Source organism: Physcomitrium patens, chromosome 1 (genome assembly GCF_059467195.1).
Source record: "Physcomitrium patens ecotype Gransden chromosome 1, ASM5946719v1, whole genome shotgun sequence".
Lineage (NCBI taxonomy): Eukaryota > Viridiplantae > Streptophyta > Bryopsida > Funariales > Funariaceae > Physcomitrium > Physcomitrium patens.
The window spans coordinates 16,926,157-16,942,755 of NC_143410.1; the positions used below are offsets into that span (position 1 = coordinate 16,926,157).

Genomic DNA, 16,599 nt, shown 5'->3' on the forward strand with positions numbered 1-16,599 from the left:
GAAACAATTATTGCCTTTTCGGTATCATTTTTAGTATGGGTTCTTGCTTTAACTGTAGGAAAATACTGTTAATGGTTGCTGCCAAAGAAAGAAAAAGAAACAGAAAAAGCTGGAGGATATATTTCTATTCATACGTACAACTACACAAAAAAAAACCAATAAAACAAAAACAAATCTTTATTTGGACAGAAAAAGTGAAAAAAATGATGACTTCAGGACTTGTTGTTATAGTGATAATTTTCAAGATAGAAATTGAAGGTGAAAATAAATTGCAATTATGTTCATTAAAAAAATATATAATCAATGTTATTCTTCTTGCAACATATTAGCACAAAGGAATTTAATTTTAGGGTGAAACTTTCAAAACTTAAATTCAATGAACTTCAAAACTTGAAATTTATTTCTAAGAAAGAAAGAAATTAGAAAAGCACAGGCACGTTGCAGAATTTCACATATCTAATTTAGCTTTTACAATTCTCCAAAAAACACAATCAGTTTCCAAGTTTAACTTCCTAATAAAGAAATCAACTGATGAATCTGTTCAAATTGACACAAAACACGTTGTAAAATGAAAATAAATAATGTAAATGTATATTTTTAAACTAATATATATTGGCAAGTGTTGCATTAGAAACCTCGAAAAATCATGATAACAAATCAAAACCGAAGGTGGGAGTTTATCAATTTAAAACAATAATTCAAACTACGTTGTCTCTGTTGATTGCTCTTCAATTTTATAGACAAAAATTTATCTATTTTTTTATTATATATAGATTTAAAAATATATTATCATCGATAAAAATAAAAAATAATATCTTTGTACAGAGATCTATGATTAAGTGTTTTTGTAAAAAAAGCATAGTCTCTGTTCACTTTACAGCTGTGTGAATCCAATGGATAAATTTTTAAATGCAAAACACCCACAAATTTTAAGTTCAAATTCAAACTTTGTTAATTGCGGATTCTAATAGATACATGATTGTTAAAAAATCAATTTCAAAGGTTAAGCAATGGTCTCTATTTTATAAAAAGTAAATAATAATAAGAATGATTCACTTGAAAAAGAGTAATTATATCTTGTATTTAGACACAACATTACAAAGGTAGTTGTCAGAACAACCATTAAGTTAGGCACTACACACTAAAATTACCTCAAATACTATACAATACTATATATATAAGCACACACACTATCTCTCCTTCAATAGACTGTATGTATTATTATTAATATTTTACATTCATTATTAAGAATGAACACTTATTTTTAAAAGATATGTCACTGATTGGAACAACATGTTTTGTTTGGAGGTACCATTGAGTAGCCTTAGTTTTATATTGTAAGTAACAGAAGAAGAACTGGATACTGGAATGAAGAAACAACAGCATATTGTGGCGGAAAAAATAGAAAAAAAAATATATTGAATAAACAATCAAAAGTAACAAAAACAAAAACAAGCAAACAATTTGTACAAGATTGTTGGTAACTTTTGAAAAGATTTACTATATCATGGAACTTTGGCATTCTAAAAAGAAAATGTGTCTGTTTTGAGATTGTTATGTATGTTACAAAGTACTGCCACTTCTCCTTAGCTTTATTCATTGGTATTTTGTTATTATTTTTTGTTTTTTTGTTTTATCCTATAGGAGCTTAGTTACAATACATATTCAGAATTGTTTATTTTCATTTACTTTATAGGAATACACTTGTTACATTTTTCAATACTGAATATATATATATATATATATAAGAATGTCTTTGTGCATTGATTCATTCTTATTCCTGTTTTTAAGTTCAATGGGTTTCATTTTGCTACCCAGCAAGTCTCAGTGGAGGAATTGCACGAGGTTCAACGAGCCAACAAAAAGTGGCACACTGTTGTGAAGCAATGGGCCAATGCCACAGTTTCTATTTCACAAATGCCTATATTCAAATCCAAGGCCAATGATTTCCATGGCATTTTTATGTTGTGCCTCTGTTCTTCATTTTATTTATCAACATCATCACCTTCCATATCATATGTCCAAAGATCCTAGTCTTTGCAAAACCCTAAAAGCCACCGCGACCCCCAATGCAGCCAAAAGCACCCCACCAAAGGGAGAATTTGGAACACCTAGTCACCACTTTTTTCGCTCAACCATAAAAGGCCCACAAGATAAGCCTTTTTTCTATCAACATACTTCAACACATCTCTCTTTTGCCATTTTGCTATTGTCCATTCCATCACTCAACCGTCCAGATCAAAAACGCAAACAAGGAATAACATTACTGCCATAAAGCTTCACCCGCTGGGAGGGGGGGGGGGGGGGGGGTTGAAACCCACAAATGGTTGTGTTCCCAAATGAGATGCAACTGGGAGGTGATCGTTTTGCGGGTAACGTAGTGTGATGGGTGGTGGAGGAGGAATCCATTGAACCTGTTCCCAGGTGGAGGGATTCAGTGGATGCTGCTGCACCCTCCCATTCAAAACCCCCTCTGCTCCCAAACCCTAAATCTGCTTCATGCTCATTCCTTCCCTGGTATGGGAACACTGTGCCACATGGACGAAAAGGCTGGGAATTAAATACACCCCATGAGGGGATCAAGATAGAGATAGTGTTTGGTTGGGTTTAGGGGAATTAGTTAAATCATCTTAGTAATAGTTAGTTGGGAGGCAAGTGGAGTGGATGGTGGGCACATGGGTGGGGGCAGGAGTTGGCATGTGGAACCCACATGGGCACCCCTCCCAACACACCCACTCTCTCAACCATTCTCCCTCATGACCAGGCTACCTTTTCCTTTCCTTTCCCCTTTTTCATTCACTTTTTCACTTTTTAATTTTTATGTGTAATTCATTTTAATTTTTCATGTATTGATTATATTGCTGATATTGTTGTATTGGATCACTCCCAGTGCTTGAGGGGGGGATGGATCAGAGTCTACATGTTTTGGATGCCCAGCACTGCAGCATTTTGTGCATCTCCATGTGCAAGTGGATGATTTTGGATTGTTGGATGAATGGGACCAATGAACGTTTTGTGTAATAAATATACCTATACTTGTTTATTGAATTTTGGAATTGGGTACTTATGTTCTGACTAAAAAATTAGTGTATGGCCACTATTTGATTGTGAACATTTCTTATACTCTTGTTAGTTGGTAGGAACCAAAATAAGATTGAAAGTGTATGTGAGCTTTATTGTTGTTATCTTGTTAATATTATCATTTTTGAAGTGGTGAGGATTGATACACTTAAAAAGCTTTTTTTCAAATGACTTGCGAAAGAGGGGCATTACTTTATGATTGCAGTTGTAAAAGATTCTGTAATGTATGTTAATGTTGGGCTTTCACTTGTCATTTTCTTTGATCCTTTGGTGTTAAGCTCACATTCAGATAAATGCATTACTTGGGTACTAAACTTGCCCATTTGCTGAATATCCTTGATATTGTCCATTCCCTGCCCAATCTACATCACTCCATGTTTAAAATTACAAATATTTGTATTAATTATGTATTGATTGTATTTATAAAATATTTAATACATTCTAATAACACCATATACAACACTGAATATTAGTATTTCATTGTTTAGATTGATAAGGCCAAGTAGCTTTTTCTGAGACTTACAACAATTTAACTTGGAATATTATTTACCTGATTCAAAGGTTGATTTTTCAAGTTTTTATCATAAATATAAAGCTACAATTTGTTTTACGCAAGCATAACATTCTGTCATTCCTTTTTACAATTTGTCCTCTGTAACTGAGTGATGAGATTATTTGAAGATTATCCAGTGATTTGAAAATATTTGGAAATTAGTGAAACACAAAAATGAAAAAATATAAACCATACTTAGAAAAGAAAGAAAGTACGCAGTTAAAATACAATTAATTCTGTAACCAAAATCCAATTAAAAGCTAACACTTACACTAACTCACATAGTTATTATTATTATTATTTCCATAATTGTAACTTTGTGAAGACAATGCGTTTAGATTTTCGATCAGATAACGAAAGATTTTCGATCCACCGCACAATCGCCGATTGGTATTTTATGATCCATCACAACATTAAATGCTAAATGTCTACATACACTGATATCAGAGTATGCAGCGTCGCTGGGGGAGTGAGCGAGGAATTTTTTGGCTCAGGGTGCATGAAATCGGCACCGACTTGTGAATCTTGGGATGAACCTAGAGCTGGGATCGATTCCCGAGTCGAACGTTCTCCCCCGACGGATGGCTTCAGCCCACGCCGAGATTAGATTGCACGGAATTCTTCCCCAGGATTATAGAACTGATAAACAAAGTGTGCACGGGTTGCAGGTTTGCGATGGGGTTCGAAGCGTAGTGAGATGCTTGCGGCGGTTGCGACGGGAAGACTATGCTGGAGCTGGTTGTTTTGTTTATTGCTTAAGGGGATGAAAATTGGGTGCGTGCACAGGGAGAAGGGATCAGGCTGCAGCAGCCTCCATGGAGAGCTTACGTCATGGTATTTTTAGACCTCTGCGGCTACGCAGTAGGCCGTGGGAACCATAAGAGCGCAGATGCTATTTGTACCTTGTGACGATGTCGAGAGTCGGAGTATTTTTAGAGGGATGCGTAAATGGCTCCTCGGCCGAGAAGAGCGGCAGCAACAACCTCTCCAGTTGGGGGTTAATGCAGGCGGCCGGTTAGCCAGGAGAACGTGAGTGATGTGTGCAGGGGAGGCATACGTTGAGTGTCTGTGCCTGGCTTGCCGATAGACCTATGTCATGATGCTGACGACCCATCGCCACTTGCACTTTCTAGTTGCACTGGCGGTGCTGAAGAAAGAAACAGCTTTTGGGGTCGCACAGGTGGTTTTTGTATTTATTTTTCTACTTGTGTTTGCTTCTGGGTCGACGACCGAGGCTTGGAGAGCAAAACAATAGCCATATGAATTTCTTCACCGCACTGATAGTGGAAGGAAATAATAGGAGCTCGCTGGTATTAGATAGATTTAGAAATTCGGAAGAATTCGTGTCTAGGTTGTTCTCGGGGGCTGCATTGACTGGGAGGGAAGGGGCTAGTCAAGTCGAGGTTTTGGGTTTTTTCACGGTTTTTGGGTGATCAGTTGTGGGGATGAGTGTGGCGGTTTAGGTCAGCGGAGTGGAGAGCCGTCGGCAAAAGAATGCTGGCAGAGCTTGAGTGAGGTTGAGACGTCTGACCATAATGCTGTCGAATGCAAAGAACGCCATGGAGGAGCCCGAGCGAAGCTGGCCGGATCAACGCAATGCTTCCATGGGTAGTTTCATTGACTTGGATATTAGTCTAGATATAGTGCCCAGCAAGTTCGATACAGGGCGTGACACCAGACGATCTTTGTCTTCTCACCGACCAAAAGCGAAGGAATCAGGGAAGGGAAATGCTTGGTAAGCGCATAAATTCCTCCTTGGGCGTGTGAAATTTGGAATAGATAGCTCTAGTTCATAGAAGATCTCATAGCCCTTGCGTCTAACAGGTACAGCGATGCTGCAGTGGGACGACAGAAGTTCGGTGCAGTAGCAAATGCAGCGTTCTTTACTACGCTATCATTCTGTTGTTGGTGTGACGTTGCCCAAAAGGCAACTTGGAATTGGGCTTTGACTCAGCGTCATGTTTAGATTGCCTGTTGTCGAAGTTGTTTAGTGAGGATCTTGGATTGTGTTAAGGAACGGACCGCGGAAATGTGTGACAGAAGAGTATTCTACACCATCTAACGGATTTTCTTTTTTCGTGCTGTGTAGGGCTGAAGCCAACGAGTTGCAGAGTAATCTGCATATTGAGGTTGGCGATCGAAGCTTTCAATTACACAAGTTTCCACTCATTTCGAAGAGCGGCAAACTGAACCGCCTGGTGTTCGAGCTGCGCGACCCCAACAAGGACCGCATAGCGCTCCATGACATACCAGGGGGGGCGAGCGCATTTGAAGACGCTGTTCGATTTCTTTATGGGAAGAGCGTCCCGATCACCGCTGCTAATGTGGGTGCGCTTCGTTGCGCTGCAGAGTTCTTGGAAATGAACGAAAGCTTAGGGGAGGGAAGCTTGGTTGCGAAAACTGAGCACTACTTGAACCTTGTGGTGGTAGGGTCATGGAAAGACTCAATTACCGTTCTGCGTGCGTGCTCGGATCTTAAACCCTGGGCGGAGGATCTCGAAATCGTACGCAGGTGCAGTGAATCCGTTGCGTGGAAGGCGAGCACTGATCCTCACGGCCTCCGCTGGTCTTATTCTAAAGGCACAGGTGGCAGGGATGCCCCTCGCGGATGGTGGTTCGACGATGCTTGTAGCCTTTACATTGACACGTTCATCAAAGTTATCAATGCCGTCGCTTCTAAGGGCATGGACTACACGATAGTGGCCGCGGTGGTGGTGCAGTATGCTGAGAAATGGTTGGGGCTGACGCAGTCGCCCACCACGAAGCCAACGCAAGGCGATTCTCCCAAATCTAACGGCGACGTAGTTGCATTTAAGGGGTTTAGTCGAGACTTTTCGAGCAAAGCACAGATCAAGAATCGCGCCATCGTCCAAGGCATTGTAAGCTTGCTCCCTTCGCAATCAAACTCCATCTCCTACAAATTCCTTCTGAAGCTCCTGCGAGCTGCTTGCGCAGCAAACGCTGGCTCCATGTGCAAGACGGATTTGGCGAGAAGAATTGGCACTCATCTGGACAAGGTCTCCGTTGATGAGCTTCTCATACCTGCGTACAGCGCCACCAATGATTCCATGTATGATATTGACGTGGTGCACCAAATCGTAGAGTCTTACCTTGAGGAGCAAAGTTCAAGGAGTCTCCCAGCGAGCCCCACGAGCAGCTCCGACAAGACGAGTGTCACAAGTTCAATCACCACGAACATTTCTAGCATAACCACATCTTCCAGTGACACGGACACCAGCAGCGTTACCGGGCGAAGCAGCGTCTCAGGTACAAGCGTTTCAGGAACAAGCTCGACGCGTACAAGCATTTCGAGCATTTCTGGCTCAAGCACCTCACGCACAAGCGTTTCGAGCATATCGGGGTCAAGTGTCACGGGGACTAGCATGTCAGGAACGAGCGTCTCAGGGAGCGGCACTTCGATTTCCCGTACCACATCAAGCATGAGTGATTCGTCTGGAAGCGACACAAGCACCACCACCGGGACAACTAGCAGCAGCGAGGAGTCGAGGATGAAGATTGATAACAAGTTTGAGAAGTCTAAGTTCTTTGCAACGGAGGGTCCAACGAGGAGATCACAGCTTCCTCCCACTTCATCAAATCTTAGAGTTGCAGAGATCTTGGAGACTTACTTGGAAGAGGTTGCTAAGGACTCGAGCATTCCACTCGGAAAGTTCGTGGCGCTGGCTGACCTATTTATCGAGTTTCCTCGAGAATCAGATGATTGTGTATACATAGCAATCGACACCTTCCTGCGGGTACTTATTTCTTTTCACGCTACTTCTGTTATAATTGAACACCTGGCATCGACAATAGATTTTGTGTCCACAAGCTACGGTATTGAGTTTGATGAGATTTCGGTCTGACATGCTCGTGATGGTGTATGCAGTCTCACCCAAGCTTGAATGACCTTGAGCGCCGTGACCTGTGCAAAGTGATGGACATTCAAGCCTTGTCCCTGAACGCTTGCATGCACGCCGCTTCAAATGACCGTCTTCCTGTGCGAGTAGTCGTTTCGGTACTCTTCGCGGAGCAAGTCAAGCTGCGAAATGCCATTACAGGCACGGCTGTTGTTAACGACAAGGGCGTGGATAGCATTCCCGCTATCTTCTCCTCCTCCACTTCTTACTCGGGAACCAGTTCAGACCCGCTCTCGAAATCCAGTGCTTCCACAAACACGTCCACGGACACATCCACCACAAGTCTTTCAACTACAGGTGGCTCACGTAGCAGCGCATACAGTCTTTCCATTCGCAGCGAGCCTCTCAGCGCGGCCCCTAGCGCCGCTCCAAGTGCTGCGCCGAGTGCTGTGAGCTCGGTCCTGCCAGGTGGTTTGACTGTTAAAGACACGGTTCGGGGTGCTCTCTCTGAGATTGAGATGCTGCGGGCGGCGGTGCAAGAAATTGAAATGGTGAAGGCTCATCTCAGCTACATGAACGTCCTCCAGCAGGACATAGAAAGTATCAACAGGAAGTTTATGGATTTTGCTCAAGATTACTCAGGAATGACGCATCAGGTAACACACACTCCATCTGCTCTGTATGTTGTTTTCGGATTTCAACTCTCTCCTGTTTTGGATGAATGAGATTGGTATTTTCGCAATCTGATTGAAAATCATGTGATTGTATGCGCAGGTGGAGGAGTTAATGAAAGCTACCAAGCACAAAAGTGGCTGGACCTCCGGATGGAAGAAAATGGCGAAGCCGTTCCAGGGAAAGGATCAGTCTGATCCGCTGAAGAACTTCCACCACAGCTTATCCTCAGAGAAGCACTTGAAGGCTGCAGCAGATACTATTCCCTTATATCAGCAAATGAATATCCTGCATCCTACAGATGTCCAGCGTCTTCAACCTATTCAACCTATTCAACCCACTCAAACCCCCAAGACGCCAGTGCAAGCAGCCGCACCCAAGGCCTTAGTGCCATCAGCCGTACCCATGGCTCCAATTGAAGCTCCGAGGGCGAAGTCGATGACTTCGGCTTCCAAGATTCCAGAGGCCAAGTTGGAGACGCCGGTCAAGGTTATTGTCATGCCCAAGGGCGAGTCTCCGAAGGTGGAGACTGTTCCGGCCCAGTCTCAAAGTACTAATACTGCTACTACCATCACTACCACCACTGAGGCGCCGTCTTCCAAGGCTAATGGAACCGTAGATCAGGTTGCGAAAGAAGTGCAGCCACCGAAGCAGAGTGTGTCTTCAACTAAAACAGAGACGAGCACAGTGAGAGAAACAGCAGAGGCTTCGAGAGATAGCACCACGCATCCCAACAAGAACCCGAAGACACCAGGACGCCAGTCTCGTAGCCAACACCGCGCTTCATCCCCACCACCCGACGCCTATCACGGCCGCCTCCATCGCAGAGATTCCGACACTCTCTCTGTTTCTACTGATACCAGTTATTCCAGCTTTCAGAGCAGTCCACGCCATCGACACAGAGACACAAGCTCGGGCCATCGTCTCTCCGAAGACCGCAACCATCGAGGCAGTCCTCACGGTCGCGGGCGCCACAAATCGCACAACCGGCACAGGGACGGATCCGCGGAGCACCACACGAGCAGTCACCACCGAGAACGCAGCCCAGACAACCGCCATCGCCGAACCCACCACAGCCCCGATCATCACCTCCGGAAAGACCACCACCATCACAGTAAGGATCCCCCTCGAGTAAGCAATGTCAGCAACCACAAAACCGGCTCGGATCATCACCCCAGCCACCACAGCTACTTCAAGCCGCACCACAAAAGCCACCGCAAGCATCACCACAAGAGAGATTACGACTCCGCATCCAACTACAGCAGCGATTCTGGATCAAGGCCATCTAGACCTCGGCGGCATTCAGGAGTGTAAATCAGCAACTGCTTCTTCTTCTCGTTTCCGCTTGTAGGTGACAAATCTTTATTGCAAAGCTTAACGGCGTCGGTCATGCAGGACATCAGTGAAATACAAACCCACACACTCTTTTAGTAGTCTCTTCGAAGTAGATCCACTGGGTTTTAGAATCTTAATAGAGACATAAGAAGCAGCACATTCAGGAAGTGAAGGTAGTCATACTTCTTGAGCAGAGGTGAGCTATAGAGCAATTTGCGTCACACTGGTGCAAGAGGGTTTTTCCATAGCTTCCTCGATAAGAGTAGGTCACACAATTCAGCATTGTCTATAATCGTCACAAGGTATTTTTTTGTACAGCGCCACTTGGGTACTCTCTACTTAAGTTTTTTGTTTTACAGATCTGTTGGGTTCTTCTTCCTGTTGATGCTCCAGGTGGTGAAGTCTAGGTCTAGAAAAACTAGGAAATATAGAAACAGTTAGACATATGCAACCAGGCTCGTGTGCCGGGGCTTCCATTCCATTCAGTTTTATTCAAAAACACTGCAGAGACTTGTTACCTGTCGTGCTTCATGCATAATGCGCTTTTTTGTGCAAGCATGGCTGAGGAAGTGCTTTGGAGTAAAGTTTCCTGATTTGGGGTTGTACTCAGTTATAAAAAAGCTGCTCTTGGCTTTGGTCGTTCTTTGAACAAGCTATGACTATATTTTGAGTGTGTAATTTTGTATGTGGGATAGCTATCACGTGTTTGATCACGTAGGGTTTTGAATGGTAGTGATTGAGGAGGCATTTAGTGGTAGAATGGTGAATTCATGAACGGCCAAAACTCATATGTTTTTTGCAATGAAAAAGTATGCAAATTCAAATATATATTTATATATGTATGGATTTATTGTACCTCCAATATAAGCAAAACCATTATACTTGGATTTTTGAAATGAACAAAGATATGCATTTAAACTATGTACTTAAACTATGGAGCAATTATTAAAGCAAGCTCATTTACACCTTTTTGTGTATGATAACACTATAGTAAGGTGTATGATAACAGTTCTTTGTCATTTCCTAATCAAATATGTGTTTGGCCATTTGAGAGATGTTCTATCTCTTGAATAGAAAAGATTTGTGTTGTAGGTTTTTTAGTAATAGTTTTTGGCAAATCATCAATAAATTTTCTATATTTGATAAAATCCTTAAAAAATATGCTTCTAATATAGAATATATTCTATACTTCAATTTCAAAGACAAACTTGTTTTCTCAAATTTTAATAGTCTATAAACAAAGTTTTCTTGATAAGAATTAGATCTAAAAATATTTGAATATAAAAGGAAGAGTTTTTTACAAAGTAAATGATTTTCAACAATTCTAAATCCAAGTATTGAATGCTAATTTATATAAAAGAGAAGTGACTCAATTCTTAATGTGATGGATTTGATGATGATTCCAAAACCAATAGAGAATAGATTCAAGTGTTTGGAGTTGCCACATATCCTAGTGAATATTAATATCAATACTAATTTTTCTTCTCTTTGTGTTAACCACCAATCTTTTGTGCTATATAAGCCAAATGAATAAAACCCTTCACAAGAATAGTGATTGGATAAAATTTCTTTTTAATTTTAATTTTAATTTTTTTTTGACTAAAGAGAATATTTTATTTGCATGCTACTAAATTACTAATTGAGCTATTGCTTTGAAGTAAATATTTGCTAAGTTTGGCAAAATACATCATGAATTCTTTTTTAAAAATTCAAAAATATGATAGAAGATCAAAGTTCAATTTACAAATTAGACCATAAAAGAAATCAATGCCATTTTTTTATTTTTATTTTTATTTTTTGGTTTTGTAATTGAAATAACTCTAACAATATTCAAAAAACCTTCAATTTGATTCATATTGTCTTTTAAGTTTTGTTTAAGCAAAAATTATTCATCAAAGTGGAATGTTTTAGATTGAATGTCTAGTTGATTTTTTTTTATTTTTTATTTTTTATTTTTTGTAAAAAGAGGTAAGTCAAATCTTTTATTTTTATTTTATACCAACATATTTTGAAGTCAATTGAACTACTACTTTATATAAATTAATCTAATTATTAGATTTTAGAAGAATATTATCATAATAAAGTATTTTTTTTAAAAGAATTTGAAAATAAATATGGAAGTAATTCCAAATAGAGCTATAAAATAGTAGATTGTGGTGTGTGGATATTGCTTCTTTTAAAGTGAAAGGAGTTATTGGGCCTTTATGTAGATTTTTGACATCATGAAGATTGTCTAAGAAAAAATTGCAATTTGATGGGATTGTAGGCAATTATTAATTGAAAATATTAAAGATTTCATCATAAAAAAAATTCTACTTATTATGAAAGAAAATAAGAGGATTGAACTAAAAGAATTTACATATATTTATCTATGTTTTTTTAATTTTGTTTTATTTTTTAAACTAAATATTCTCTCTATGATTTAGAATAAGTAATCAAACCAAGTTTACTACCTAGGTTCTACAAGCAATAAATTTTGCATTCATCAATCTATTGAATACATTATTCTATTAAATATTTGCTTAACTTGATTGAAATGCTACTAACAATCATTCAAAAAAAAAGCTTTAGCAGCTTTTTTTAAATCAATGATGCCAAGTCTTTCTTCTTCATGAGCTTCATAACAAACAAACCATATCACATTGGACCAAGTTAAGAAAATATTATTTTTTCACATCTTTTTTAATCATAGATTCAATTTTTTGAATAACCCTTACAAAAGTAATCCAAATGGCTAATATAAAAATTGAATAAGAAAAATAAAATTTTATTTACAATGATAGCTTGACTTGCCACATTGATTTTGATAGAAATAAGTAGTCTAATTTTTTTGTCATTTTATTGATCAAGATTTAATTTACATCTTACATATTGAAAGAAATATTAAAAGAAATTCTATGGAATTTACAAATAAATTAATTAAATGCCCATGTCCATCCATACTGATTTATCTATGCTGGTTTGTGAGATTTTTTAAAAATTTCTAATAAAAAACTGTAATGAACCTATAATTTTTGAAATATATAGCTAAATTAAATGACTTAATGATATTTACTATAAAAAAATATTTTCTTTGGTACTTTAGACATAAATTGTAGAATCATTAGCATATTAGCTAATAACTTATTGACTAGGTCTCTAAAAAACACAAATAGCTTGTAGACGGTAATGATAGATTGTATGCTAAATAAAAAATTTAAGAAAACTCCTTACCAAGATGAAGAAATAGTGTATCAAAGAAAAATCTTGTATCATTCTTCTTTCTACAGAACAATATTTTATAAAAGCTCTATTAATAATAATTATTGTACTTGTATCTAAGACACTAATCTTAATCATATAATAGAAGCGACTATCAAAACCAAGTTTTTTTAAGATTTAAATATAAAGTTTCAAGAAGCTTTGCCAATAACTCAAGAAAAAATGATTTCTAGAACAAAAAAAGAATTATTATAAAGTTTTGGTCCAATTTATGGTATCTTGTGTAATTAACACATTATTTAAGATAAATCTTAAAAGAAGAAATTTAATTTAGTTAAGATAAATAGCCTTTGTCTTTAGACAAAAGAATAACATGTCTTTTGATAACATTATATTATATATGAAAAGTAAATATTAGTCTTTGTAGACAAATCACTTTATAGCTTACTTTACAAATTTTTGAATTTTTTGATAATAATTTTAATATGATAATTTTTAATTATATATATATATATATATATATAATATTTTTATATTTTTTTCTGATTATTCTAAGTACATTTTGATTTTTTTTATTTCCAATATTCAAATTGATTAAGAAATACTAATATTCACCTTGAATAAGTAATCTTTTTCTACAAAAAATAATATTTATTTTTTAAATTTATAAATAAATATCCTTTGTTTAATGCATAGATGTTTATAACTCTAATAGATATTCTAGAAATACAACAAATATAATCCAAAATACTTTATTGTGCATGAAAAAATCTATATCATTAATTAAGTGTTTAATTTTTATAGAGATTAGTATGTAAACACTCCTAGCTCATGTACCATCAAGATTGCTTATGTAGCTTGAGATTGCTTTTAAAATATAAAATCTTGCATTTGGCTACAAAACATTATATCCTTCTTAGGTCGTTGATTTATATAAGTTGCACTTTTAAAAAAGAAAAATATAATATTTGAAAGAAATATTCCAGATAAAACTACAAAATTTTAATATTTTTAGAAAGTTGTTTAAATATCTCATATTATAAGATAAAATCTTTTTATTTTATAAAATTTTAAAAATAAAAGGCTTAAATATATTTTAATAATAAATGATTTTTCTTTCGGAGATTTTTAATTTTGTCTTTCTTGAGATAAAGTTCCATTCTTATTAACTTTTTTAATCCATAAAAGCAATGAAGTGAGGATTTTTGAATTGTCTAAAGATAAATTATTATTTAATGGCTCAAAATCCATGTTGTGTGAATTAAAAGGTGTCACAATATGTATTTATCATAATTATTATTTAGGTAATATAAATAGATAAAAGTAGATAAAAATAGATTAATTTTATAATATCTTTTAAAGAAGCTTTTTACACACTATTTTGACTTTACATGTATTTGTAATTGATTGGTTGATTAGAAACTTGGTCAACAAGTTAACCATGTACCACTCATGTTGATAGCTTGTATAATAAGCTAATTAGGTGGTGCCTATATGGAAAACTTGCCTTGCAAGTTAAGATACATGTTGTGCAAAGTTAACACGTTTTAGAGGTCCTATAGAATAACACTATATAGCTCTTAAATAAAAAATATACATAGATAGAAGAATGAAGACTTCTTTACTCTTGTTAATTCATTTCTTGCTTCTAGTCTAGTTTCAAGAATCTATAGTTTTCTTATCTTTTGGCAATAGACATTTTAATTTCTTTTTAATATACATACTTCTTTATTTCTAGTTTTTTATATTTCTTTGAAAAAGTCTCACTTATTTATTTGCTTTCATCGAGTTCTTATCATTGATAGATTGAGAAGAGTATACTTACAATATCAGAGCTTTGTCTTTTCTTGATTAAGAGAAGATCACTCTTTTCTCTTGATAAGACATAAGCATATCAGAAGTTGCAGATTGTTCTCTTCTAAAATAATATTTTTTTTAGTATTTCCTTTGTTCTCAAGTTTCATTTTTTATTTTTTATTTTTTTATTTTTTTATTTTTTTATCTTAAGAAATATTAGCCATCTCTTTTCTTCTAAAAATTATTTTGGCAGAGCTTGTCAAAATGAAGAATGTAATGGCACAAATGCAAGAAAAATTGAAGAAATTAATACTTACCAAACATCAACTCAACTTACTACCACAAAAAAGAATAAAAATGAAAAAAAATAGAAATATAGAGACGATTAGAAGTGCTTTAATATCTATACCAAATCATATCTATTTTTCTGTAATAGAACATCATTCAAGTACTAAAGAATTAAAATTTGTCTTATTTCAAAAGTTTGATGGTACAAGATCAAAGTTTCAAGGATTCATCAATCAAGTACAATTGACAATTGAACTTTAATCCTAAGATCTTAAGATCGATTTATTAAAATACCACTTTTTGATTTTGTATTATCATTGTTTTTATCTTTTTTTGAACAATGTGATTCAATATTGGATAAGATTTTTTGAAAAAATTTTGATCTATGTATGGAAAATATAATACGATTTGTGTTGCAACAAATAAGATCTATATTTTACGATAAGAAAAATCAATCTATAATATTCTATGCTTCACAATTTTGATGATTTGAAATTGATATCAAGTAGAATAATATCACATTCACTAGCCAATTTCTTCATAGATTAAAATATGAAATAAAGAAATTGATATTCAATTTATTTAATCTTCAAATATTGAGTAAAATAATTTATTTTTCTATAAGTATAATAATCAATTTTTTAAATTTTAGTCCAAGAATTGCATAAGTAGATCTCAACATTATTCCAATTCAATGATAACATCAACGTCTTTTCAATACATTTCTTTAGAAGTAGAGGATATGAAAATTGGTATAATTTGTTTTAAATCTCTTACTAAATAAGAAAAGACTTGTCATTGTCAAAAAGAATTATATTTATATTATGGAGAATCAAAGCACATTGCTCAACACTGTTCAAAGAAGTGATGCAATCATAAAATGAGAAGTATAACTATCAAAGAAGATAATATATCAAAAAATGAATTTATCCAGCTACAATAGGGACCATGCTGCTCGAACCTTGTACAATATCTAACGAAATTTATATTCTTTCATTAAAATCTTCTCATTATTTTATAATAGATGTTAATTTTTGATCTAAATAAATCAAATTCTTTGTCTTTCTAGATTTAGGAGCCTCATCTTCTTTTTAATATGAAAAATTTATTAAAAGACATATCATATCTTTAGTAAAGAATTTTTTCTTCTTCATATAGAAGTAATAGATGGCCGTTTGTTATCTTTTGGAGATATTCTTCATAAAATATTTTTTCTAAAAATAATAATTAATATTCATATTAATTTTAAAGTATTCAATATCATTAGATTTCTTTCTAATCTAGTTATTTTAAATTTAATGTAGTTGAAAAAGTAAAATCCTTAAATAGATTATATTTCTTATAGTCTTGACTTTTTTGAAAGTATAATTAAGAGTGTAATTAATCAAATAGAAATTTATAAGTCTAATACAACCAAACTTGTATTTGTAGATATAAGAGCTTTCCTATATGTTGCAAAAAAATGATCACGTTGTTTCATTTATGCCACAATTGTTTCTAATGGTGAAAAGATTTTAAATGATATTCTTAGCCAATATTAAGATTTTAAAGATATATTTGATAAGAAGAATATAAATATTCTTATAAAATATTGTCCCTATAAATGCTTAATTGATCTTCAAGAAGGGATTCAATTGCCATTTGGACCAATCTATATTTTATCACAAAATGAGTTGGTTGAATTCAAAAAACATATTAAAGAAAATCTAGCCAAGAACTTCATATTCCATTCTAAATCTCTAGCAGGAGCTCTAATTTTATTTATAAAGAAAAAAAATAGATCATCATGGATGTGTATCGATTATCAAGGCCTAA

At 35.5% G+C, this 16,599-nt stretch overlaps 1 protein-coding gene across 1 annotated transcript; it reads left to right on the plus strand.

Moving 5' to 3' along the window:
* The first annotated feature begins 4,295 nt into the window (after positions 1 to 4,295).
* LOC112290826 (uncharacterized) lies at positions 4,296 to 9,858 on the plus strand. The gene is made up of 4 exons (XM_024537563.3): positions 4,296 to 5,369; positions 5,724 to 7,389; positions 7,521 to 8,147; positions 8,266 to 9,858. The coding sequence occupies exons 1-4, from the start codon at positions 5,170 to 5,172 to the stop codon at positions 9,475 to 9,477; spliced, it is 3,705 nt and encodes a 1,234-aa protein (XP_024393331.1). The 5' UTR covers positions 4,296 to 5,169; the 3' UTR covers positions 9,478 to 9,858.
* Positions 9,859 to 16,599: the final 6,741 nt, after the last annotated feature.